Source organism: Aspergillus glaucus (assembly GCF_001890805.1).
Source record: "Aspergillus glaucus CBS 516.65 unplaced genomic scaffold ASPGLscaffold_11, whole genome shotgun sequence".
NCBI lineage: Eukaryota > Fungi > Ascomycota > Eurotiomycetes > Eurotiales > Aspergillaceae > Aspergillus > Aspergillus glaucus.
The window spans coordinates 780,320-803,172 of NW_019170463.1; the positions used below are offsets into that span (position 1 = coordinate 780,320).

Here is a 22,853-nt window from a genome sequence, read left to right on the forward strand (position 1 = left end):
TGATCTAATCATACCCCTTATTTCCTAATTAGGGAAGGTATTAGATCACGTGATATCAAATGGCCATCTTGCTGGCTTTCTTGCTCAGACTGCTCGCTGAGCCCTACCCCTAGCTCTGAGCCCTCCGCTAATACTAAGGTAGCTCTTTAATGTACATAGTAGTTAGCAGACTAGCAGTCTTGATGATCTAGTGCTATGCCTAATTGGGAAAAGGGGGGGGGGGGGTATGTGACGGCTCAACGCCAGACCAACAGCGCCAACATGTCAAACGACGCCATACAAGCAATATGGGCAAACAAGGGCTTAAGCCGCACCACACAAATGTCTATAAAGACCGTTCATCGCCCAGATAGATTTCCTTTTCTTCCTCTCCCAGATTCGATATTCTCGTCGATGGCTATACTAGTTTAGATAGGAATATCAATTCGTTATTATCTACTGGTCCGAGCCCGTGACAGGGTATATGGCTGGCTGTACATAAAACCCCCCAATTTTTTTTATACCCCTCTTGCGATTCCGGAATTGGTCTCTAGTACTAGGAATTAATTGCGCTCAGGAAGTCTCATATCTGAAAATTCTTGATTTCGTATTGCCTAGTTACCTGAAAGATAAAACAACCCTAAGCATGCTTTTTTGTGAAGAGCCATCTTACCTTGCAAGTCTACTGATGTCCAATTGACGTGCTGCTGTCAAACACTGTCAAATCACACATTCACATTGATAAGGGTGAGAACATGCAGCAAACAGGTGGCACAAATGCTTTGTTTTGATTTGTTTGAAAAAGGGGAAACTGTCACGGGCTCGGAATAGAAGATAATAACGAACTGAATTCCTATCTAGACTATTGTAGCCATCAACGAGAATATCGAATCTTGGGGAAGAAGAAGAAAAGGAAATCTATCTAGGCGATGAACGGTCTTTATAGACATTTGTGTGGTGCGGCTTAAGCCCTTGTTTGCCCATATTGCTTGTATGGCATCGTTTGATATGTTGGCGCTGTTTGTCTGGCGTTGAGCCGTTGAGCCGTCACAGAAACACTAAGATATTCTTCCTATGTTATATCTACCATCTCCCATCCTTCAGATTCGGCATATATGACTGCCCAACTCGCTACCTTCCCAGTCCTGGGCTTGATAGCCTTCGCTGTTTACCACTACTATACCTCGCCAAAGAAATCTAGCCCCCACCAATCCATAAACCCCAGCGAATGTCGCTCAATCATAACCGCAGAAAAACACCCAAACGGCCTCCCAAACTACCTCACACCACACTCCTCCCGAGCCCTCCCCAACAACCGTCTCCAGATCGCCTTTGGGATCAAGAATGCCTTTACGAGCGTCGATGAAGTGCACGCGAAACGCTTTGTGAACCATGCGAAGGATCTCGTCAATTTGTCATCCACGGGCTGGAATGGGCTATCAGGTTCTCTTTGCGATGCTGTCGGGACCTGGACGGATGGTCAGAAACGGATTAAATTGGCGAATATGATACAAGCACTCTCGTTGAGGGTGGTTCTGTCGGTTTTCTTTAGGATTCGGCTCTCCGATGCTGATGATGCGAATGGACATCTCGTGGATCTTGCTGAGGTAATTAATCGTGCTTGGATGGGGACGAAAAACACAGATGTCATACCTCGATTTGAGGATAATATCGAGCTGCAAGAATGTCTTGCAACCATCTTCCCGGACTCGAACTTCTCAGATCCGGAAGAGAACCCGTTGAACCTTATCTTGCCCGGTTTTGAGACGCTATGGCGTGTTGTTTTCATGTTGTTCCTTGAGATCACCTTCATCACTGGCCGGACGCATCCCGAATGGGCAGATATGCTTATTAAATTCGCAAACAACCCCCAATTCACCACAACAGACACCAAGAACCACATATCCCCCCAAAACCTCATCAACGAAGCCCTCCGCCTCTACCCACCCACCCGACGCATCTACCGCTCTTTCCAAACATCACACGACTCCCCTATCGAGATACTAGTAGCAGACATTGAAGCCCACCACTCATCCGTCGAAATCTGGGGCTCCGACGCTATGGCATTTAATCCGGGCCGATGGACGGGACTGACATTTCAGCAAAAACAGGCTTTTATGCCGTTTGGGAGCACGCCGTTTGTTTGTCCGGCGAAGCCGACTTTTGGGCCGAGGATTATTGGGTTGCTTGTTGGGGCATTGTTACGGGAGTTGAGAGAGAGTGGGGAGTGGAGGGTTGAGGGTGGTGTGGATGTTGTCGGGTGTGGTGGGAGGTTGAGGAATGAGAGGGGTGCTTATGATGATATGTATCTGGTGAAGATATAGGATGATACTGGTGCTAGTCTAGCTGGGATAATGGGAATATCATTTCATCGAGCGTCTATTATTTAGCAACGGTTTACTCCTGGAGTTCTTTATGATGCTATGGATCGATCCTACGCTAGAGGCCTCCTGCGAGAATGCCATGGGTCAAGTCTAGTTAACTAGTTATACGGAAGTCAACAACTTCTGATTATGGTCTTCGAGTTAGCGCTCTCGTAATCTCTTTCATATCAAACCTGTAGCTGCTCACTCCATACAGACTTCAAGTCTACACTGTTTCTTTCCAATATCGACCGGTTGGTAGCAGGATCCCATTTGTTTACAATGCTGTTATTTATACTCGTATTTCTGTATTTCCATACGGTAAGTGCGTTGTTACATACAGGTACCCGAGATTAGGTTTTAGTGCGGATCTGTAATTAAGTGGGTCATCTGCACTTGCCTTAAAAGAGACGTTCCGCGCCTCCGGGACGTTTTTAATTGGTCGAACCAAACTACAGCATTTTTTTCCCTTTTTTTTTTAAAAAAAAAAAAAAGAGGCTCTCCATGAATGATATAGCATTGCAATTGCCATGGCCAAGTCCGAGACGCCCAGTGCCACCTGCCCACCTGGCATAGTATCAGCTCCTCGAGGCAATTGTTGCGCTCATATCCTGCTACTATGTTTTGCTCTCGAGCGTCTTTATCTTACTCCGGAGTAGAGTGAAAAGTGACCGACTTTTTCTGCCATGTCAAACAATACCAGACCACCGGAGAATTAATGAACCACGTTCGCGCTAATCCCTTTCCATGGGATCCTGAACGTCATACATAGTGTGCACGGAAGCTCGGATCTAGATCTGAAGTCTCTCGGCGGTTCCAAGTGTTCCTCCCTGAGTCAAATGAACTGGCTGATATCTAACCCACAATCACATGGACAGAAGGTAAGCATACCGACATCGGAACAGATGTCCATTTGCTAACCATCCAGCGCTCCAACGTGATCAACCCCAACGGCGACACTGCTCCCGTCAACAACAGCGATGTCACGAACAACGTCTCTTTCCTCCGTCTCTACCGTTAAGAGAGTATCAAGCTAAAAAGTATGTAGAATGGGGCCCGATCCACTGATACTCGAACTGGAGTGTTGACATATATACAGGGCTTCGAGAGCGCATCGTGGGGAAAATTGAAGGCGCAGTTGTTACTGGAGCTAGGTGTAGTGGCCTAGGCTTTGTCTATAATACTTTACTTCGGCAATGGACAATGGGATCGGAGATCCTTTGTTCTTTTTTATTATCGTGTGTAGATCTCTCTCCAGGACGCTTCTATTGTAGTTTATATTAGCGACGACAATCTTGCATACAATAATTGTGTTTCTTAAGCAGTATGCTGATAATTGAGTTGTGATTTGTTTAATTATTGCCTAAACGAATCGGTGGCACTATTACCGAATATATACTGACGACCCGTATTTGATTTTTTTTGGACCGTACATAATGCAATGATCTTCAAGATGTCCTTTTCGCTTAACCAAAGTTGAAGTTTACCATAAGAAATATATATCTTACTCCTAGCACATACTTCAATATCCAAGAGCCAACACTAGTACATTAACTTAGAAAATTCGTAACAATTAGACATTATCGTATCCAATCTAATAAAAACTCCCCACTTTATGTCTGGCCCTTCCCAAACGCAGCACGAGCCCAGCGGTCCCAAACAGCCTGTGCCAAAGACCGCATAGACGCCTCGGTAGTCTCCCAGTAAATGCACGCATTGGTGATACTAACACCCTTCTCGCAATCCTGCGGACCCGGCGCGGACTTCTGGTTTCCATCATGGATGTTGGATTCCACCATGACGCCGATGATGCTGACCTCGCCCTGGCGCAGCTGGTCTTCGATGACCTTGAGAACCTTGGGTTGGTTGAGGTGGTTCTTTTGGGATTTGCCTTTATCAAAGTTAGTGTATTGCATACTGATGGTCCAGGAGGAATTCTTACCGTGAGAGCAGTCAATCATGGGAGCGTCCCGCTCGCCCTTGGAGCGCAGGAGCTCGCGAGTAGCCTTGACAGACTCGCTATCATAGTTCGTACCGCGAGATCCACCATACAAGATCACATAGCCATCGTCATTCCCCTTGGTGGTGGTGATAGCATTTAACCCCCGCTTCGTAGTCCCCATAAAGTGATACTGAGCCCGCATCGACTTACGGGAGTCAACAGCGGTCTTGACAGTACCGTCCGTCGCATTCTTGAACCCGACAGGGAACGACAACCCCGACGCCAACTCCCGATGAAGCTGCGACTCAGTCGTCCGCGCCCCGATCGCACCCACGGTAATCAAATCAGCCGTGAACTGCGGAGAGATGGTATCGAGGATCTCACACGCAACCAGAACACCCAGGTTCGTGATATCAGTCCCTTCCAGCCAACCGTCGTCCGAGGCTTCTCGAAGTACGCGCGCATCACGATGCAGATATCATCGCGGAGCTCGGTTGCCAGCTCACGCAGGCGGGATGCATACTCAAGCGCAAACTCAGGGTCATGGATGCTGCAGGGGCCGACTAGGACGAGGAGTCTGTCGGACTCGCGGCGAATGATTTGACGGGCTTCGGCTCGGCTGTTAAGGATTGTTAGGAGGGAGTCGGCGGTGAGGCCGACTTCGTATTGGATTAGTTCGGGGGGGGAGGGGCGTTTTCTCGACCGGGGGTTATGTTAGGCTGGACAAGATTTGTTTGTGGGTTGAAAATGATATAGGTGAACGTACTGCGCACGTCCTCTGCCATCTTTTGACGGAGGTCGATGTTGGAGCCTTCCAGGATAGGGCCGGAGTCTGCGATGTGAGGCATATCGGACAAAGTGGTTTCAAGAGATGGATAACGCAGAAACCGAGGATATCAATGGGATAAGGAACTATGATCGATGAGAAGCAATTGATCAAGGCCAACTATTTTATATGCTAAAACTAGGTCCCAGAGCCGGGTTCAGCTACGAAGTCCGCATGGTACGAGCTCCTCTCCTGGAACATGGTGCAACAACCGAACGGATCAATGGCTCTGGAGTGACTACAACCTCCCGAAGCTTGCTGAATGCTCGGTTTAGAGGAGTATCATAATCTGTTCAGTCTGTTACAGGGTGGTTGGATCGCAAAGCGTTCTGTAGCGGGAAGGTATGCGAGCTTTTATGTTTTATTAACATCGCCAGTGGTCGATAAGCTTGATTCAAGAAGAAGAGTGGGTTCTGTCTTAGGGCAATGCTTACTCGTATGGTATGTAATACGGTACATACAGTGAATGGTACAGTAAGATACGCTAAATTAGCGCCCGGTAAGCGAGCGGGTAAGATGAGGCTCCACGCCCAACTAGTTCAACCTGACTTTGCACGGGCCCGGTATGCATCAGATCTGTTTGAATCAGTAGAGGAATGATATTGCAAGCCTCTACGGATATTGTTAGAACTGGCAAAGCATGACACACGGAGTGAATCAGGCTAAGACGTGTGTGGCCCACGTCAAGGATTCTTTCTTTTACCTAGTGCCAGGATCGTGGAAAGGCAATTTATCATGATCCTGCGTCGCAGCTTCCAATAAGCGACTCGAGGCAGCCGGGCACCACGGGTCCACGGGTCCACGTCAGATTAGATACACGACTTGTCCGTGGTGTTGATGGAATACGAAGTCCTCGGGGAGGATCGTGGATTATCCTTTTTCGGTGATTGCCGATGAGCTGGGATCAACATACAGACGGTGGTAGAGTTCGTTCCATGACCCATTGATGTCCCATCTTAATACGAGCTCCAGCTTGCCCTGTCCTGTGGATAGCGTCCGTTCCTCGTACCGGCTGAATGGTTGGGCTTACACTGTCCCGATCTGAGTCAGTGGAGATAGGTTTGCTTCCAACTCGGACTACAGAGTACTTCAGAGTACGTAGGACCACCCCTAGGTAGATTCCGGCAATATGAAGATTGATCCATGTGAAAATATCACATAATACGTACCATTTACGGTGAAGATCTTGATAGCCTCTTGTCTTTTCCTTTTCTTCCGTTGCTCCCTCGTATCCATGAAATTCATTCTTTTCTTTCCATAGATTGTGAGATCCGTTTGTTTGTTGCCGGCTTTAATACTTTCATTAGTCTGTTGTTGAAGATGCCGTCAATAAACATCGACGACGCAGGACGGCTTCGCCAGCTGTCGACGGAGTTCACTACTGATGTGACTCCGTCGCACCTTCCGTCCGCCCTCTTCTCCAAGCGAGAGGCCCGGTCACCGCTGGGACGGTTGGAGGTGCAGATGCAGTTTTCTATGCTGAACTCTTGTTGCAAGCAATGGGCTCTCTCTCCGATGGAGGTCGTGCAGACCGTATGGGCAACTGTCCTACGCTCATATTCAGGCTCTGAAGATATCATGTTCGCTGGCATTGACACGAAGCGTCAGTCGCTGAAGCAACAGTGGAGCAATACCTCTATCTACCGGGCACGATGCGAACAGGAAAGCGCCGTCATCTCAATCTTGGATCACACGGCAGATGTCGGCTTGTTCGAGGCCGATTCTCTGGTCTCAGTGCCCGAGGCCCTGGAGGCTTTTTCGTCATTGGACCCGAAGCCTTGCAACACGGCTATCTGGCTGAAGGATCCTCTGATCAAGACCGATCTTTCTGAGAACGATGTTGTGGGTGAGAATACAGTAAGTTCCATTCTCCAAAATGGGAAGCTCGAGTTAGTTCCTCTTCTAACAAGTCTACAGTTTCACTATGTCCTCCATATCGATCCGCTACAATCCTCCATGACCCTCCTTTACCACAAGCCCACTGCTTCTCGAGCCCAAGCACTGTGAAGACAGCCGTTTTCATGGTTCATCCCGGTGGCAAGTCAATCCTAGCTGCGTTCATTTCTAGCCAGAGCGGCTTTGGCCCCGAGCATGCCCATCCATTCCATGCCATTCCCAAAGACAAGTCCGCAATGGTGGCTCCCGCCGCACAAATGAGCCAGGAGCTAGCTCGAAGACTACCTTCCTACATGGTTCCATCGGCCTTCCTGCCTCTGGCCTACTTGCCTTTGACTGCGTCGGGCAAGACGGACCGCCGAATGCTCTCCACTTTCGGTGATGGCGTTTCCCTGGCGGAGCTCTGTAATCACCAGCAATGGCACCGCTACAACCGTCGCATGCCCACTAGCTCCTCCGAGAAGAAGCTTTGCGAATTCCGGGCCGACGTCCTCCACTACCCCCAGGAAAGGATTGGCGCCGAGGACAATTTCTTCCATCTCGGTGGTGACTTCATTGAAGCGATAAACCTCACTCGACGCTGCCGAGCGGAGGGCTTCCAGCTCCAAGTCCAAGACATCTTGGGGAATTTGACTCTTGATGGCATGGCCAAGGCCATGGTCCCCGCGCGATCTACTGAGACAAGTCCAGCACGTCCATTAAAACTTCTTGGACAGGACATCGAGACCGTCTGCTCAGACATTGCGGCGGCTACTGGCACCGAGCCAGGTTTGATCCAGGATGCATACCCATGAACCCCGCTCCCGGTTGGACTTATGGCTCTGTCGAGTACCATACCAGGCTCGTATGTTGCCCGACACGTCCTTGAACTACCTGCTAGCCTGTCCACCGACCGCTTCTAGGAGTTTTGGCAGATGTTGGTCAGCAGCAACGATGTGCTGTGGACAACTATCGTCGATACTAATGCATACGGCACTGTACAGGTGGCTACCCGCTACCGTGCTGAGTGGAAGTACGGCACGGACCTGGAGCGCTACCTGCAATCTGACGAGGAAACACCGATGAACATGGGCGATGCCCTGACCCGACACGGTATCATCACCGGAGCCGAGAAGAATCTGTTTGTGTTAACCATTCACCACTCCATCTACGATGGACTGTCTCTCGACATGATTTTCAATGATCTTCTCCAGATGCTCCAAGGGGATCTTCCGCCAGCTCGCGCTCAGTTCCACGAATTTGTTCGCCATGTCATGGAGAAGAACACTGACAATGCCACGGAAGAGTTCTGGCGGGCTGCGTTCTCTGAGGATGATCTGACTACCTTCCCAACTCTTCCCTCCGCTACCCACAAGCACCTCGCCAACGAGTCGCTCGTGCACAATCTCAAGCTCAACCGTGGCCCGTCCGACTTCACTGCCGCCACTTTGATTTGGGGCGCCTGGTCGTTGCTCCAAGCGCGCTACTGCGATGCTCCGGAGACGGTCTTCGGATACACATTGAGTGGTCGGAACGCCCCGGTGCCTGGCGTTGAGGATATTGTCGGTCCTGTAATTGCCACCGTTCCCATTAAAGCGCAGGTCGATGCGTCGCAGCCTGTCACTGAGTTCCTGCAGCGGATCCAATCCCACACCGTGGACATGACTCCGGCACAGAACTTCGGTCTTCAGAACATCGCTCGTATCTCCAAAAGTGCTGCTGCAGCCTGCAACTTCCAGACTTTGATCGTCATTCAGCCCGTCAGCTCCACGCCTGAGAACGGTATCCTCAAGTCTTTCTCCGCGCCCCGTGCCAGTTTCAGTACCGTGGCGTTGATGCTCAAATGTAGCCTGGGTGCCGATGGCTCGGTCGAGGTCCACACGCACTTCGATAACGCTGTTCTGTCTCGACTTAAAGTGTCCCGTCTCGTGCGCCAGTTCGAGCACGTCCTCCATCAGCTTGCCGAACCAGCTGGCACAATTACCGAACTTGAGATGATCAGTCCTCAAGACAAGGAGGATCTATTGCAGTGAAACGCGACGATGCCCGATATGGTCATCGACTGCATCCACAGCCTTGTCACGCAGAAATTCCGACAGCCACATGCCCCTGCCATCTGCGCATGGGATGGATCACTCACCTATCACGAACTAGAGGCCGTTTCCAGCAAGCTGGCCGCTCATCTGATCAACGCTGGTGTCGGGCCCGAGGTCTTTGTTCCGCTGTGCTTCGAGAAATCCATGTGGACCATTGTCGCCATGCTGGGCACCATGAATGCGGGCGGTGCCTTTGTCCCCATGGACGCCTCCCAGCCATATGGAGTTTGTGATCAAGGAAGTTGGTGCCCATGTCATGTTGTGCTCTGACGAGCAGCTTGGCCGTTACCCTGGTCTTGTCGAGAAGGCTATTGCTGTTGGTCCGAGTATAACTGAAGCTGCGACTCCCCGTCATCGTTCTACTCCTGTCAGTCCGTCCAACGCTGCGTATGTTATCTTCACTTCTGGCAGCACAGGGACGCCAAAGAGCTCTGTTGTCGAGCATCGCGCCTTTAGCACGGGCGCTATTGCGCACAAGGAAGGTCTTCAGATGGGCCGTCGTGTGCTCCAGTTTGATTCCTACACTTTTGATGCTAGTATCCTGGAGATTCTGTCGACGCTCGTGCAAGGTGGATGCGTGTGCGTTCCAACTGAGTCTGAACGCCGCGGCAAAGTTGCCGAGGCCATGACACGGATGAATGTCGACTGGGCTGTACTCACGCCATCTTTCGTGAACACCGTTGACCCTACCACCGTTCCTACCCTGAAGACGTTTTGCCTTGCTGGTGAAGCCATGACTGCTTAGCACATTGCAGCATGGATGCCACATGTCAAGTTGGTTAACGGCTATGGACCCTCAGAGTGCTGTGTTTACACGTCTTCGAACCGCAAAGTCCTCCCCGGTACTATGCCCAACGGCATCGGTACAGCAGTTGGTTGCGACTGCTGGGTAGTCGATCGCGACAACCACAACAAGCTCGCCCCGATCGGCGCCGTTGGTGAGCTTCTCATCGAAGGCAATACGTTGGCTCGCCATTACCTGAGCAACAAGGAGAAGACCGAAGCGGCGTTTATTTCCCAACCCGACTGGCTCCCGTTCAACCGGTGTCCGCGTCTGTACAAGACCGGTGACTTGGTCAAGTACGTGCCGAACGGCTTGCTTCTGTTCTTTGGTCGCAAGGATACTCAGGTCAAGATCCGTGGCCAGCTTGTCAAACTGGGCGAGATCGAGTACCATCTGACACTGCCTCACGAGGTTTCTCAGGCCGTGGTGTCGTATCCCAAGGCGGGTGTTTATGCCAACAAGTTGGTCGGTATCATTGAGCTGGCCGCGACTGCTGGTCCTGACCTTGTTCCCGTTTCGAACGATCGCGTTCAGCGTACGAGCTTCTGCTTGAGCTCTCTCGCCGATCATTTGTCCGAGACCCTGCCTGTGCATATGGTCCTTGTCATCTGGTTTGTTGTCGAAAAGATTCCCAGTTCCTCATCGACCAAGGTCGACCGCAGAACCGTAAACCAGTAGCTAGCTCGTCTGCCTTCTGACTTCGAGCCAGCTATGGGCATCAAGCGCGAGGCGCCAGCGATATCAATCTTGCGCGCCGATGAGAGCAAAGCCCAAGCACTCAGCCACAAGACCGCTGCCCTGATCAAGCACGACGACAACCCGCTGCAAGGCCGCGAGTTTAACATCGCCGCAACGGGTATCGACTCGGTACAGGTCATCAGCTTGGCCAGCTTCATCAAGCAGCACTATGGCGTCAATATGCCCATCTCCCGCATTATGGACGGCCACATGATTGTCCGCTCGCTGGTTTCGTACATCGACACCGAACTGACGGGCAGAGTCAAGGAGGAAGTACCCGCCTTCGATGTCATGAAGGAAGCCGACTCTCTGGTCAAAAACGTCGCGCAGACATCGAAGGTCCAGAAGACGGTTTTCGTCACCGGTGTCACGGGTTTCCTGGGCACCCAGATTCTGCGCCAGCTGGCAGAGATAGTCAAGGGTGCCAACGGCTACGCGCAGACCAAGTATCTCTCTGAGCTGCTGGTGAAACAGCTTGCATCGTCGCGGCCGGACCAGTTCGCTATTATCAAGCCTGGCCTTATCCTGGGTACACCGGAGGAAGGCGTCGCCAACACCGACGACTTTGTCTGGCGACTAGTATCTGCCGTCGTCTATGCGCGCGTCTCCAGCCAGGAATACGGCAACAACTGGATCTTCGTGTCGAGCAGCACCCGCGTGGCAGAAGAAATAATCAACCAAGCCTTCTGCCCCGCCGAGACAATGCGGACCGTCACACACATGCTTGACGGCCTGACGGAGCACGAATTCTGGGACATCTTCCACCGCGAACTCAGGTACCCGCTCCAAATTGTCCCCCATGAGACCTGGCTCGAGACAATGCGGATATCCATTCAGAAAGAAGGAAACGCGCACCCGCTGTGGCCTGTGGCACCGGTATTCGACTCCATGCACGGCAGACTAGGCCAAGGTCCCATGCTGGGTGCGTCGGAGATGATCTCGCCTTCGCAGAAGATGCACGTTAAGGCGACTATTCGGCGTAACGTGCAGTTCCTTGTTGAGGCGGGCTATGTTGCCAGTCCGACGGGGCAGAAGGTAAAATATGTTGCTGGGAAGGCGTTACAGTGTACGGGGAATGTATGGGATAATGTGAAGAGGTTGACTGTTAATGGTATGTCATAATCGTCGGTCCTATAGGATGGACTGGTAATGTGTTTTTGTTTTACGTGTGTTATATGTTTGTGATTTATGGCTGATGTACTTTGATTTGTGTAATAATAATAATGACTGGGTTGTTTATGATTATCTGGTAATATGCCAGATAAGGATGTAGACTCTAGACATAAATACGTAGTTAGGGCTACACCAAACCGGGCGAAACCACAACCACCGTTTCGAGAACCGGTGGACCTTCGGCTACAGGGAAGGCTCTGGCAATTCCAATTCTCATTAATGCATATCATATCCGACTAGTAACAGGTTTCCATGGATGAAATGGATCGTCCCCTCCCTCCGTCCTCTGCCAATTCTTTCCCTCTTCACCTACTCTTGGCATATCCTCACCTTGACCTACCTTATTTTCTCTTTCTCTTCCTACTATATTTCTCCTCACACTCTCTATTTCTTCTTCAGAAACCAAAAATGGAAGCCTTCGCCCCAGCTCCTCCAACTCGGCGCCATGTCCATCGGCTCCGCCTGGTCCGCGGGAATGGGCAGCATGGCCAAAGACGCCTCCTTCGTGCGTATCGGGGGTATAAGCAGTCGGGGATGGCAGTCTACGGAAGATGATGGGCAGCGATGCGCAGTCTGAAGATGAGATTCGTATGAGCCAGGCGCTGAGTATCCGGCCGTCGGAGGAGCAGATTCGGTTCTTGGAGAGCGTGAAGCCGTTGGATGTTGGATATCCGCAGAACATGCTTGGTGAGGCGCCCGGGGTTACGGGGCATGAGGGCATGGCGTTGGCGGCTGCTGGGAAGATTGCTTTTGTGAGGTATCCGAGGGCTATCGGGTACGAGTGAGTGAGTCTGCGCCTATAGACAATGATACTCGAGTCGAGGACGTTCTCGCTTAGTATACTTTGTCTGGACTAGTGTATACAATGATGGATATTATGTATGCTATGCCATTGGCCCGCTAATATTACCCACATATGCAAGCCTCCCAAATCGAGAATTGCCGGCATTCAATCTACAAGTATGCACAAGGAATATCCCTGTAGCCTCACTATCAAACATTCAGGCTCCTCTATTACAGGCTATTGCTACATACAGCATAGTACAACCCTGTCCTCTACATAACGGGCCACCGACATATCATCTCCAGCCCAGTCCAGACCTGCACTCCACTGTGATATGTATCTCCACGGCGGTAAATAATAAGCGTGGCTCCATAGACTAGTAGTCCTCCGGAGTGATGTATTATTGTTTGCTTTTGCTAACCGTGGGCCATCGGGAATGGGTTGGGAGGAATCATCCGCCGTGCATAAACTTCGTAGCCGCCGGAAGCGTCAATTGCTTTTCCGTACAACGGCCGTCATGTCATGATATCGGAGAACGTACGGAGTACATGCTGTGATGATTTCCGCTCGATGGGACGATCGTCTGCTATGAGCGATGGATGTGTGGTGAAATTATTGACAATCGCGCTTTCGATTCGGAATCGGTCCCACCGGCTTAACGCCGAACCGTTTCGGTGTTGGCTGGATTTGGAGATTGGATGTGCTATCGCTCTCGATAGACGCGGGTCAACCAAGGCTCAACAATAAAATGCCACCCTGTCTCTTTGTCTATTCCCGTAAACAGTAACAGCCAAAGCGGGTAGTGGATTTGTGCTGTAGACTGTGGGCCTTTTTTGTGGGAACGCCAAAACCGCACTAGCATAGCGACTACTGCATGTCCGAAAAGAGTGCGGAAAAAAGAAGTTTGGCGGTAAAGCCATTGACGTTTGACGACCTTGTTTTTCTTTCTTTCTTTCTTTTTTTTTTTTTTTTTTTTTTTTTTTTTTTGGTTTTTTTTTTTTTTTTTTTTTTTTTTTTTTTTTTTTTTTTTTTTTTTGTTTTTGGTGTTGTTGTGTGTCTTTTTTTTTTCGTTGTTTTTCTGTGTAGATCATCGGACTGTTAGATGCCAGTCCTGGGTTAGTTTCTGCATCATGAATGTCCACGGCCAGCCGTTTTCGGCTTCTGTTCGCCGGAGGAGGTCGAGGAGGATATTTTGGGCTTGGGGATCACGGATCCAGGAGCCGCCTGTTAACCAGAATAATAGTGATTAGTTGGTGATTCTGAAATTGCAGTTGAAAATCCGCATAAAAGGGGGCGGGATAGTTCCATACAGGCACAAAGAGCATGACACGCCATGGTGCGTGCAGAGGGATCATCGTCTGCCGATAGAGCGATTCCGAAGAGAATGCTGAGGTTTTCCATGACTTCTTCCTGTCCGAATGTCAGTGACTTTGTTCCCTCGGGGATTATTCGTTGGCAGAACCAAAAAAAAAAAAAAAGAAGAAGAAGACATGGTGATTTCCAGAAGCAGTACCTTTAATCGTCTGGCATGCCGGTCTGAGTCAGGACCCATATGCATGACTCGTAAGTCATGTTCCCTTATCAGGGCTTTAGCCATACAAATGTGCTGGATCGCAGTCGCTGCAGCCGAGAAAACCGTTAGCATTGCCCCCCTCCCCCCCCCCCTCTCCCCCCCATAAACAAATCGGGAGAAGTCTCTCCTCCATAAAATTAACACGTCGATAGAATGCCACGTACCATGCCAAGGACTGGTATACCACACGACAGGAAACGGTCGGTTATTTCTCGGGTCGGCCGGGGAGAAGTGCAACGGCTGGAATTCAGCTGGGTGTTCGGATTCCCATGAGCAAATCTTTTCCCGTAATGCGTCGCCATCGATAACGTCAAGTTGGCTCGGGCCGTTGCTGCTGTAGCAGTAGTTGATCGTTTCTGCTAGGATCCAGATTGCCCGATGGATCCAGTATCGGTCGTCTAGGAGGGTTTGGGAAGCCCATGCTTGTCGGAGTTTCTCTTCGAAGGGGCTGAAGGTCAGTCGGAGGGGGTTTTGGTAGGCTAATGCGAATTGGATGTCTTGCATGACGAAGACCCAGAAGGAGGCTTCTGCGAGGCCGCCGGAGATTGCGCAGTCCACGTGTGAGCTGATGTAGACGGATCCTGCTAGCAGGTGTCGCTGCAGGTCGCAGGAAGGATGTTGGGCTGGTTCAATTAGCTTCAAACGCTCTTTTCATAGTCGCGGTGGCACGCACAGGAAATTTGCTCGAAGAACCGCAGTATCACGGTCGAAGCAAGCAGAATCTCGATACTAATGTTGTAGTCTTTATTCTCCAAAACCGGGAGAAGAATCGCAATACATCGCTCGTGGTATTCGTCCGCAACATGTGGCGGTACCGATTTCGTAGTGTGACAAAGATGACGGGCAGATATTGCCAAACAAGCATAAAGTAGGAGGGGGCATAGTGGTGCGCGGTCAACCACCTCACTCGAAAAGTGTCTTTCAAAGTCACACGCGTCAAGCTGTCATCTTCATTAGCTCTTGCTCAATGTCAATAAGGAATAGGGAATGTACCCATGCACCAAGAGCCTTTCGATAATGCCTCAAAAGAAAAGCCTCATTCAGACTGGCCAGCTTCGGACGAGCGACCAGGGTATCTGCCGGAAGCAATGAGTTGACGGAACTAGGTCGAGATGCAGGTAAAGCCCTAGGATGCGCCAAATCGCCCGGCGAAAACGAAGGCAGTAACCCGCTGGGAACAACTGGAGGAGTCATCGTGGCCAAAGATGCTGAAGATCTGCTGTCAGATGTTGCTTCTGCACTGAATGGCATCATCTCGGAAGCTATAACGTGGTAATCCGCTGCTGTGCGGTCTGTTTCGTCTTCGAAAGCGACTGCTACAAGTCAACCTACGCGCCTGTTTTGTTTGTTATCTCACAGGCGATGAACGAACCGTCGGGAGGTGTGTCAACCCAAGTCTGATCGCCCGGAAATGCCAAATCGCTCTCTCCGTATCGAGGTGGCCCTTTAGCTCTCAGTGATGGATTCTGGCCGTGTCGAAAAGTGATTTCTTCCGGTTTTGCCGGCGCTGGTATACACCGTCGTCCAGAGCGCTGACACCGTAAACATTCGACACCGGTTTTGTCACCTGCGCAGGGTATTAGAAACAACCTAAGACAATTATATGCCGAAAACACGGTCTGGCGCATTCAAATATAGTAGGAAAGGCATGCGTACATTTCAAATGGCGCTGGCGGCAAGTAAGACTATATAGCGGGGAGGACGATGTTAGCGAGTCACGACCAGGAGACGAAACCGATTCAATCGCAGAAACTGACCATCCCCTCATCACGGTATCCAGTTGGTCATCGAACAGCGAGTGAAATAGCCATGGATAGAGACAACGTCAAATGGGAAGAAAAGGAGTGAAACAACAATAGAAACAATCGCGCAAGACAAGCAAGCGAAAACCAGTTGTATTCTTTGAAACTAAGCCGAATCGCCAACATCAACAAGGATTATGACCGGGGGAAAGTGGTGTATTAAATGTCCAATAACAAGATGGTTCGTGCGAGGTGGAGGGAGGGGGAATGATAGACAATACTGAGGACAAAGTCCAGCCCCCCCCCCAAAAAAAACAAAAAAAAATGATAAAAAAAAAAAATATTATCAAAGCAAAAGAAGAAGATCTTTTTGTGCTTGGTGTGGACAATCGACTTGAGCGATTTCCAAGTGGTCCAGTCCCCAGCAGAAGAAATATCGTGTGCCAAACAACCCCCATAAGTGACAGGCCCATTATGTGGATACTTCCGGACAGTGGTCCTGCAATTGTTGACCGTTAAGAATCTGCCGAGAAAGCCGGGGACAACAAGGGCGATGATAAGCAGACTAGTAGCAAGCAGCAAGCAAGCAAGCAACATTTCCGGCACGTACAGAGAAGCAATCATCGGCATGTCCCCTATAATCTTCATGCATACATAGTATGTGCCGACTTCAGCCTGTAAAAGAACGAGCACAATTTTATTGCCTTTTTGCCTTTCCGTTTTTGCTTTCTTCCGGACGGCAAAGCATGGCGAACTGACACTCCCGCTCTGATCACTGCCCGAATTAGAAAATCCTCGAGGAGTTTATTCTCCCAGAGCCATTGGCGGAGAACACCCTCGGGAGAAACGATTAAAAGGGGAATAAAATGGGTATAATGCACACCGGCAGGATGCTCTTTTTGGTTTGCTTCTGCAGGTTCGGCATCGTAATCATCATCGTCCGCGTCGTAGCTATCGTCGTTTGTCGCGGTTCCCCCCCCCCCCTCAACAAATATCATGCTTTTTCTGTTACCGCCAGGATCCGCTTCGGAATAGCGTCCAACGTCCCTGCACCGCCGGCTATTCCTGTTGCGTACATCGTGGCCGTTGATTAGCCCATGAGTTCCTCACCACCAAGTCCCCTAGTGATGCCACTAAACCTGCTAGTGAGTGGTTAGACTCCCCTGCCAGACACACCGTCACCAACCCCGACTCTCCAACCGTTTTTGCAAAGTCGGTCGGCAAATTGAAAACGATCTGCCCTGTCTGGCTGTCAATCAGTCAAGGTTAAGGTTGACAATTAGCAATGACTGACTTTTTACTCCGTCAAGCCATGCCCCATTCGAACTGGGCAAGGGACCCAACTCGTACGAGCGCCTGAATGGTTCACCTATCCGAATAACTATCAAGTGCTGTGGTTCGCCTGTGGATCCGGGATCCGTTTCTTGAAAGTAATGATTGTTGAACCCCCGCAACACATGGCCAGGTTCCAATTCATGCGCAATCCCCGGTGACGCACCAAATCCAAGTACCGACTGATATTTTCGAACCAACTAAGCGGATTATTCTCATCGCAAATGTTGTCAAGTCCCGCCTTCTCCGAAGAGCACTCCGGTGCATCTACTCGTTCGCTACTCCGTAGGTGTAGCAGTAGAACCGTCGTATAGCGTACCCGGAACGTGCTGGTGACCCCAGTACAGAGTACTCCGTAGATATGCAACCAACGTAATCGGATGCTTGTATTTCGCGACGCATCGTACCAATGGCTACGCACAAAGCATCCAATGGTATTCTTCCTCCGGCAGGGAATTTTCTGGTTGGCCCAGAGCAGGCATATATTATGGTATATCACCGCGCTAAAATAGCCTCGTTATCTCCGGTCGAGTCAGTCCACTCGCGGCCATTGTACTACTCTATTTGGTTATCCGGGCACCTGCCACCTACCACCTACTAACGGTGTATATGCATATTGGACCCTTCTAGGTTGACCGCCAGAACACGATGTCTTTAATATTATAGTCGTATCACTGGCAACACACCATTGTCATCTATACAGAGTATATGTTGAACAGCTCCTGGTTGAGTGGAAGAGATGCGCGTGCGGAGAGTGCGGGGTCATGTGATGCGCCAGATCACCGTTGAGCTCGACATACCTCACTGAGAAAACACTTCAAAAAACACAGATAGAAACCCCGGAGATATGCACTCATCTGGTTAGGTTCGCACATCGCCACAAACAGTGGAGTCCACTGTCTATCCTTTACTATTCACAGCAATCCCAGCTAACTAGTGGCCGCAGTGACCAGTATGGATCAAGGCTGGCCGCGTGAATGATCACGACACGAAACGAAGCAGGTGGAATGAAACAAGCGCCGCCATGTCGCTGAGCTATCTCAACTGGTGGGAAGGTAACTCTGGCGCGTCTCGTGAGGATGTGGATCGGGCTTCCATGACTGAGTCGGATGCGGAGGCGTATCTGGACCTTCCGGATGATTCAATAGCGTCTTCGTTTTCGTCGTCGTTGAGCTATGTTTCTATAAGACGACCCACTAAAACAGTTGCTCCGGGATGGGATGAGTCTATTGAGGATGGTGCAGCAGATGTTGGTCCACCGGGTTCTGGGCGAGAGCGAACAGACATGGAATCGGAAGACCTGCCCTTGGATGAACCAGGTCTTCCGAATACGACTGGTGCTTGGGAGGTAGACCGCCACAATCGGATAGCACAGGTCTGCATTGCGGTACTATCCTGCTTCCTATCAGGTGGAATCATATTCGGATTCGCAGCCATCAAACCAATCCTGATCAAAGAGGGCGTGTATCAAGATCTATGCTCCCAACATGAAATTAGCCAAGGCGTATCAGTATGCTACGGACAGGAAATCCGGTACGTCCCCCTTAGCCTCTTACCAACAGAGCTGACAGTTTACTCCAGCCTAAACCTAATGTTCACCACAGCAGCCATCACAACAAACCTCTCCGCACTTCCCATAGGCACAATCCTCGACACCTACGGCCCACGAGTATGCGGACTCATCGGCAGCTGCCTCCTAACCATCGGCTCTCTTTTCTTCGTCTTTGGCAGATACATACCCTTCGACGCATACATCACAGGATACCTCTCCCTAGCCCTTGCCGGACCATTCATCTACATCTCCTCATTCCATCTGTCAAACACATTTCCCACGCGCTCGGGGTTGATTCTCGCTATGTTAACGGGGACGTATGATGCGTCTACTGCGGTTTTTCTGGCATTCAATTTGATTAATGAGTATACGGATGGGTTCTCAACGCGGCATTTCTTCTTGATATATCTGGTTATCCCACTATCCATACTCGCCACACAAGTTACAGTCATGCCAGCAACATCATACAAAACAGTGGGTGAACTAGTCCTACAAGCAGAAGCTCATATGGCCACAGAAGCAAACCAGACTGTCCATGAGGCCAGCCATCATCGAGAAATCATCATCAAGATCCATTCCTTCCTCACTTTCCCCAACAGCACACACAGAATTACTTCTTCAATTAGACGGCATACAACCCATCTACCACAGAATCAGAATAATCACCTACCCCAGACCCAGAATCACAAAGACAAAGATCCCATCCGTGGAACCCTCCACAATCTCCCCGCGCACGCCCAAATCCTATCCCCCTATTTCATCCTCTACACCCTCTCCACGGCCCTCGCTACCCTCCGCATAAACTACTTCCTCGCTACTATCCACCACCAGTACACATCTCTCCTACATTCACCTGCTCTAGCAAGCCACATAACCAAAACATTCACAATTCTCCTTCCCGTCGGCGGTATCCTCGTCGCACCCCTTACAGGGACAATACTCGATACATTTCCCACAACCTCTATCACACTCATTCTTGTCATCGCGGGAACGAGCATGGGTATCATGAATTGCATCCCAAGTCTCCCCGCAGCATACATAACCACAGCCCTCATGACCCTTTACCGCCCCTTCTTCTACGCGAGTATATCAGACTACGCAGCGCGGGTCTTCGGATTCCGTAATTTCGGGACGGTGTACGGGCTTGTTATTTTTATCTCTGGGGTAGTGGGGTTCGCGCAGGCTGGGTTGGATACCCTTGCTTGGAAAAAAGAAAACGGGGTTATTGTGGTTAATTGGGTGTTTACGGGTGTTGTCGGGGTTCTGGGGGTGTTGTGGATGGGTGTTATCTGGTGGAGAGTGCGTTGTATTATTGAAAGGATGGATTTGGAGAGCGTAGAGGAGAGGGAAAGGGCGCCATTGCTTGTCGACTCGGTCACTGAGAATCAGTACGAAAGTACGGGTAATCCATAATCATATTCTATCTTGAGAAATAACGAATTAATGCTCGTGCATACACATTAAACAATATAAAACCCTCTAGACACCAGATGTGCAATCTATATATATATCCTCTTGCCATACCATACCATGCTCATTCATGCTCCCTTCGTAGGCGTCATAATTCATATCCTTTTATCTTTCTGTTTATTTCAAAGTGGGGGATTTTTGGAAAATCCATCAATAACTTAACTGAAACGACCTCGCCACTTCCAACCACAGCCTCTGCCCCGGTTGTTCACAAGCAGCGTCACACCAAAGCAATGCCCCCACTGCATTGCGGAAGTCGTTCCAGCAGGATATCCGATTCTGTCGTGCTGTGTGGCCAAGTGCGGAGACGAACCATGTTCGTTCGGGGAGGTTTTCCGCTGCGATGCCGCCCAGCGCGAGGACCCATGTTAGTGCTGTGCTGGCGTCGGTGTAGTCCCAAATACATGAGGAAGTGGGGCATTGGAGGATTGTTTGGATGAGGCGGGCGAGGTCGGAGATTGGTGTACTTCCTGAGGGTAGGGGGAAGACGACGCCGACGCTGTAGATGAGTGCTGCTAGACGGCAGGCTTCGTAGATGATTTCGTGTGTTCGGTAGGTGTGGCGTTGTTGGAGTTCGGTGGCGGTGGGGAGAGAGAGGATGGTGTAGTGGACTAGGTTGCGTTGGTCGACGAGCATCGTGAGGTCTGGCTTGACCATTTTTCCTTTTAGGTAGTCTGCGATTATGTTGGTGTAGACGCGGGCTGCTTGGAAGGCTTCTGCCATTTTTGGGGTGAAGCCGAGGTCGCAGAATCGGCCGAAGCCGTGGTCGATGTCGAGGGGGGTGAAGTTGAGTAGGGTTTGTAATGTGTGGCCTCCGCGGTGCTTTTCGAGGGGCATCCAGGCGAAGACCGGTCGTGAGAGGTACGAACTTGCGGTGAGTATGTCGGAGCTAGATCGGATCAGCAAGTGTTCACATTACAGAAGAAATGCGACTTACAAAGAAAGTATCGAGGCAAGACCAGGAAGCTCGATCTTCTCAATTCCACCCCGAAGCATAACCATCTGAATCAAGCCCTTGATATGGACAAGATTCGGAGGCAAACTCCCATAGACATCAAGCCATTGCAAACGCTGCAAAGGTGCCGTGAATGGCATTCCATTGGCACGTTGCTGAGAACTATCATTCGACGTATTGTGCGCCATGCATAGCACACTCAGAAGAACGGCATCACTTGCAGCCCGAGCGGGATCCTGAACCGCTTCGTTTATCAACTTGATTGTTTCGATCTCGACCATTTGCAGAGTCCGCAAGTCCTGAGGCTTGAATGCGCCATGTGGAATCGAGCGGTTGCGCCACCGGGCGCACTGGTGAGATAATGAGCTGAATAAAAAGGCCGTGAACAATGTGGCATCCGTCAAAGAAAGCGGGAACCATGTCGAATTGCCAATGATCCCTGATCCATTGGGAGAATCGGGGGTTAGAAATGGCCAGACCACCGACAAGCCTATACAATTAGCCTGGTTCACATGGCACGGGAGAGAGGGCACCAACTGTAGCCTTCATGTAGACGGATGAATTCTGGTGAATAACGAGAAGGATAGGTGTGAAACGGATCCCAGGAGCTAATACCGATACGGTCAATAGACGGTGTTGGAAGACGCGGTCGAGCGACTTCCGGGGTGTGATTATAGGTATGAGGGATTTCGTGAATGCTGGTACTCATTTGTTGAGGCGTAGGGGTACGGTGCGGCGTATGGGACTGAGGTTTCACAACAGGACGATGGGCTAGGCGCTGCTCAGAACTGCTACCAGTGACAGGAACCGGCGCATTAGATTCCGATGACGAGCGCGATGATGACTCGACAACATCCGGCGACGAAGAAGACCGCGACAAGCCCTCATACTCATCCAAAAACGTCACTCTGGAAGTTCCCGGTGTCCCGTCATTCGCCCCCTCCTCACGTCCAGTTTCCTGTAGTATACCCCCCATACCGATGTCCAACCCGGGTGCAGATGACCCCTCAGCAGATCGATCCCTTGTCTGATCCGAAATCCACTTCCCAACATGAGCGCGCACCATGCGCTGAATCTTCAACTTCTCCGTCTCAGACGACGGTCGCGCATTAACAAAATGGATCTGGTCCTTCTGGTTCTGGTTCTGGTTCTGGTTCTTTTTTCGCCACGACGCAGCATCTTTCGAGGATGAGGATGCCATTTTTCCATCCCAGCAGCGCGCATCAGCATCACTAGCTCCGCTGCTAGTTATCACGAATATAAGAGACGGTTCTGGAGGCAGTAGGGCGCGGATTCCAGGGCCGGCATCCTGCGGTTATGCGAGATCGGAAAGACAGAGGGCAGTTAGGAATGCGTAAGGCCTAGGTTAGGCTGTTCTGATTGTCTTGTATCTGCGGTTCTGGTGCGGTGCGGATATGGTGCGGCTGACGGATATGGCGTCGGAGAGGCGATTGCGAGATGGCAACGCTGCGAATGAACACACACTTAGTCACTATCGGACAGTGTGTTAGCTGCCAGGACGAATGAGATGCTGGCAATTGTAAAGCCCAGAAACCAGAGGACAAGAAGATGATAAAAGTGTTGGGAAAGCGTGGAGAGAGAGAAATGGAGGCGGAGTGTGGTTTGTGGCCTGTAGTTTCAGGCAACGAGGTGGCCATGTGATCAGCCG

General features: G+C 50.5%; 8 protein-coding genes across 8 annotated transcripts; 4 read left to right on the plus strand and 4 right to left on the minus strand.

Moving 5' to 3' along the window:
* Positions 1–972: 972 nt before the first annotated feature.
* Positions 973–2,424, plus strand: ASPGLDRAFT_1492422 (uncharacterized protein; the record flags this gene model as incomplete). The annotated part of the gene is made up of 2 exons (XM_022542012.1): positions 973–998; positions 1,205–2,424. 2 exons carry the CDS (start codon positions 973–975, stop codon positions 2,301–2,303), a joined length of 1,125 nt encoding a protein of 374 aa, XP_022400714.1. The 3' UTR covers positions 2,304–2,424.
* Positions 2,425–3,929: 1,505 nt separating this feature from the next.
* On the minus strand, positions 3,930–5,132 carry ASPGLDRAFT_1492429 (uncharacterized protein; the record flags this gene model as incomplete). Its single annotated transcript, XM_022542013.1, has 4 exons — positions 3,930–4,233; positions 4,285–4,663; positions 4,717–4,981; positions 5,047–5,132. 4 exons carry the CDS (start codon positions 5,130–5,132, stop codon positions 3,956–3,958), a joined length of 1,008 nt encoding a protein of 335 aa, XP_022400715.1. The 3' UTR covers positions 3,930–3,955.
* A 1,556-nt stretch (positions 5,133–6,688) lies between these two features.
* Positions 6,689–12,893, plus strand: ASPGLDRAFT_26190 (uncharacterized protein; the record flags this gene model as incomplete). Its single annotated transcript, XM_022543539.1, has 11 exons — positions 6,689–6,956; positions 7,028–7,734; positions 7,921–9,014; positions 9,060–9,306; positions 9,359–9,806; positions 9,837–10,531; positions 10,589–11,714; positions 12,176–12,281; positions 12,318–12,557; positions 12,634–12,655; positions 12,819–12,893. 11 exons carry the CDS (start codon positions 6,689–6,691, stop codon positions 12,891–12,893), a joined length of 5,028 nt encoding a protein of 1,675 aa, XP_022400716.1.
* A 745-nt stretch (positions 12,894–13,638) lies between these two features.
* ASPGLDRAFT_82669 (Zn(II)2Cys6 transcription factor) lies at positions 13,639–16,221 on the minus strand. The gene is made up of 9 exons (XM_022550175.1): positions 15,891–16,221; positions 15,790–15,818; positions 15,506–15,700; positions 15,127–15,446; positions 14,807–15,074; positions 14,298–14,756; positions 14,074–14,180; positions 13,871–13,970; positions 13,639–13,784 (listed from the first exon to the last, which is right to left on the minus strand). The coding sequence occupies exons 1-9, from the start codon at positions 15,899–15,901 to the stop codon at positions 13,648–13,650; spliced, it is 1,626 nt and encodes a 541-aa protein (XP_022400717.1). The 5' UTR covers positions 15,902–16,221; the 3' UTR covers positions 13,639–13,647.
* On the minus strand, positions 15,998–16,920 carry ASPGLDRAFT_374544 (uncharacterized protein). Its single transcript, XM_022544822.1, has 2 exons — positions 16,759–16,920; positions 15,998–16,650 (listed from the first exon to the last, which is right to left on the minus strand). Exon 2 carries the CDS (start codon positions 16,521–16,523, stop codon positions 16,095–16,097), a length of 429 nt encoding a protein of 142 aa, XP_022400718.1. The 5' UTR covers positions 16,524–16,650; positions 16,759–16,920; the 3' UTR covers positions 15,998–16,094.
* On the plus strand, positions 16,633–17,197 carry ASPGLDRAFT_374535 (uncharacterized protein). Its single transcript, XM_022544821.1, has 2 exons — positions 16,633–17,020; positions 17,186–17,197. Exon 1 carries the CDS (start codon positions 16,742–16,744, stop codon positions 16,967–16,969), a length of 228 nt encoding a protein of 75 aa, XP_022400719.1. The 5' UTR covers positions 16,633–16,741; the 3' UTR covers positions 16,970–17,020; positions 17,186–17,197.
* Positions 17,198–18,492: 1,295 nt separating this feature from the next.
* Positions 18,493–20,172, plus strand: ASPGLDRAFT_127108 (putative MFS transporter Fmp42; the record flags this gene model as incomplete). Its single annotated transcript, XM_022540702.1, has 2 exons — positions 18,493–18,740; positions 18,789–20,172. The coding sequence occupies 2 exons, from the start codon at positions 18,493–18,495 to the stop codon at positions 20,170–20,172; spliced, it is 1,632 nt and encodes a 543-aa protein (XP_022400720.1).
* Positions 20,173–20,379: 207 nt separating this feature from the next.
* Positions 20,380–22,385, minus strand: ASPGLDRAFT_127505 (uncharacterized protein; the record flags this gene model as incomplete). Its single annotated transcript, XM_022540724.1, has 3 exons — positions 20,380–21,118; positions 21,167–21,674; positions 21,722–22,385. The coding sequence occupies 3 exons, from the start codon at positions 22,383–22,385 to the stop codon at positions 20,380–20,382; spliced, it is 1,911 nt and encodes a 636-aa protein (XP_022400721.1).
* Between the last annotated feature and the right edge of the window lie 468 nt (positions 22,386–22,853).

Excerpts from the sequence above, each read along its gene's own strand:
- ASPGLDRAFT_82669 (XM_022550175.1), bottom strand. Across the intron at positions 15,075-15,126 it reads GAAAGGCTCTTGGTGCATGG|CTTGACGCGTGTGACTTTGA; the intron begins GTACATTCCCTA and ends TGAAGATGACAG. Across the intron at positions 14,181-14,297 it reads GTATACCAGTCCTTGGCATG|CGACTGCGATCCAGCACATT; the intron begins GTACGTGGCATT and ends TCTCGGCTGCAG.
- ASPGLDRAFT_374544 (XM_022544822.1), bottom strand. The coding sequence starts at position 16,523 with ATGAAGATTATAGGGGACATGCCGATGATTGCTTCTCTGTACGTGCCG.
- ASPGLDRAFT_374535 (XM_022544821.1), top strand. The coding sequence starts at position 16,742 with ATGGGTATAATGCACACCGGCAGGATGCTCTTTTTGGTTTGCTTCTGC.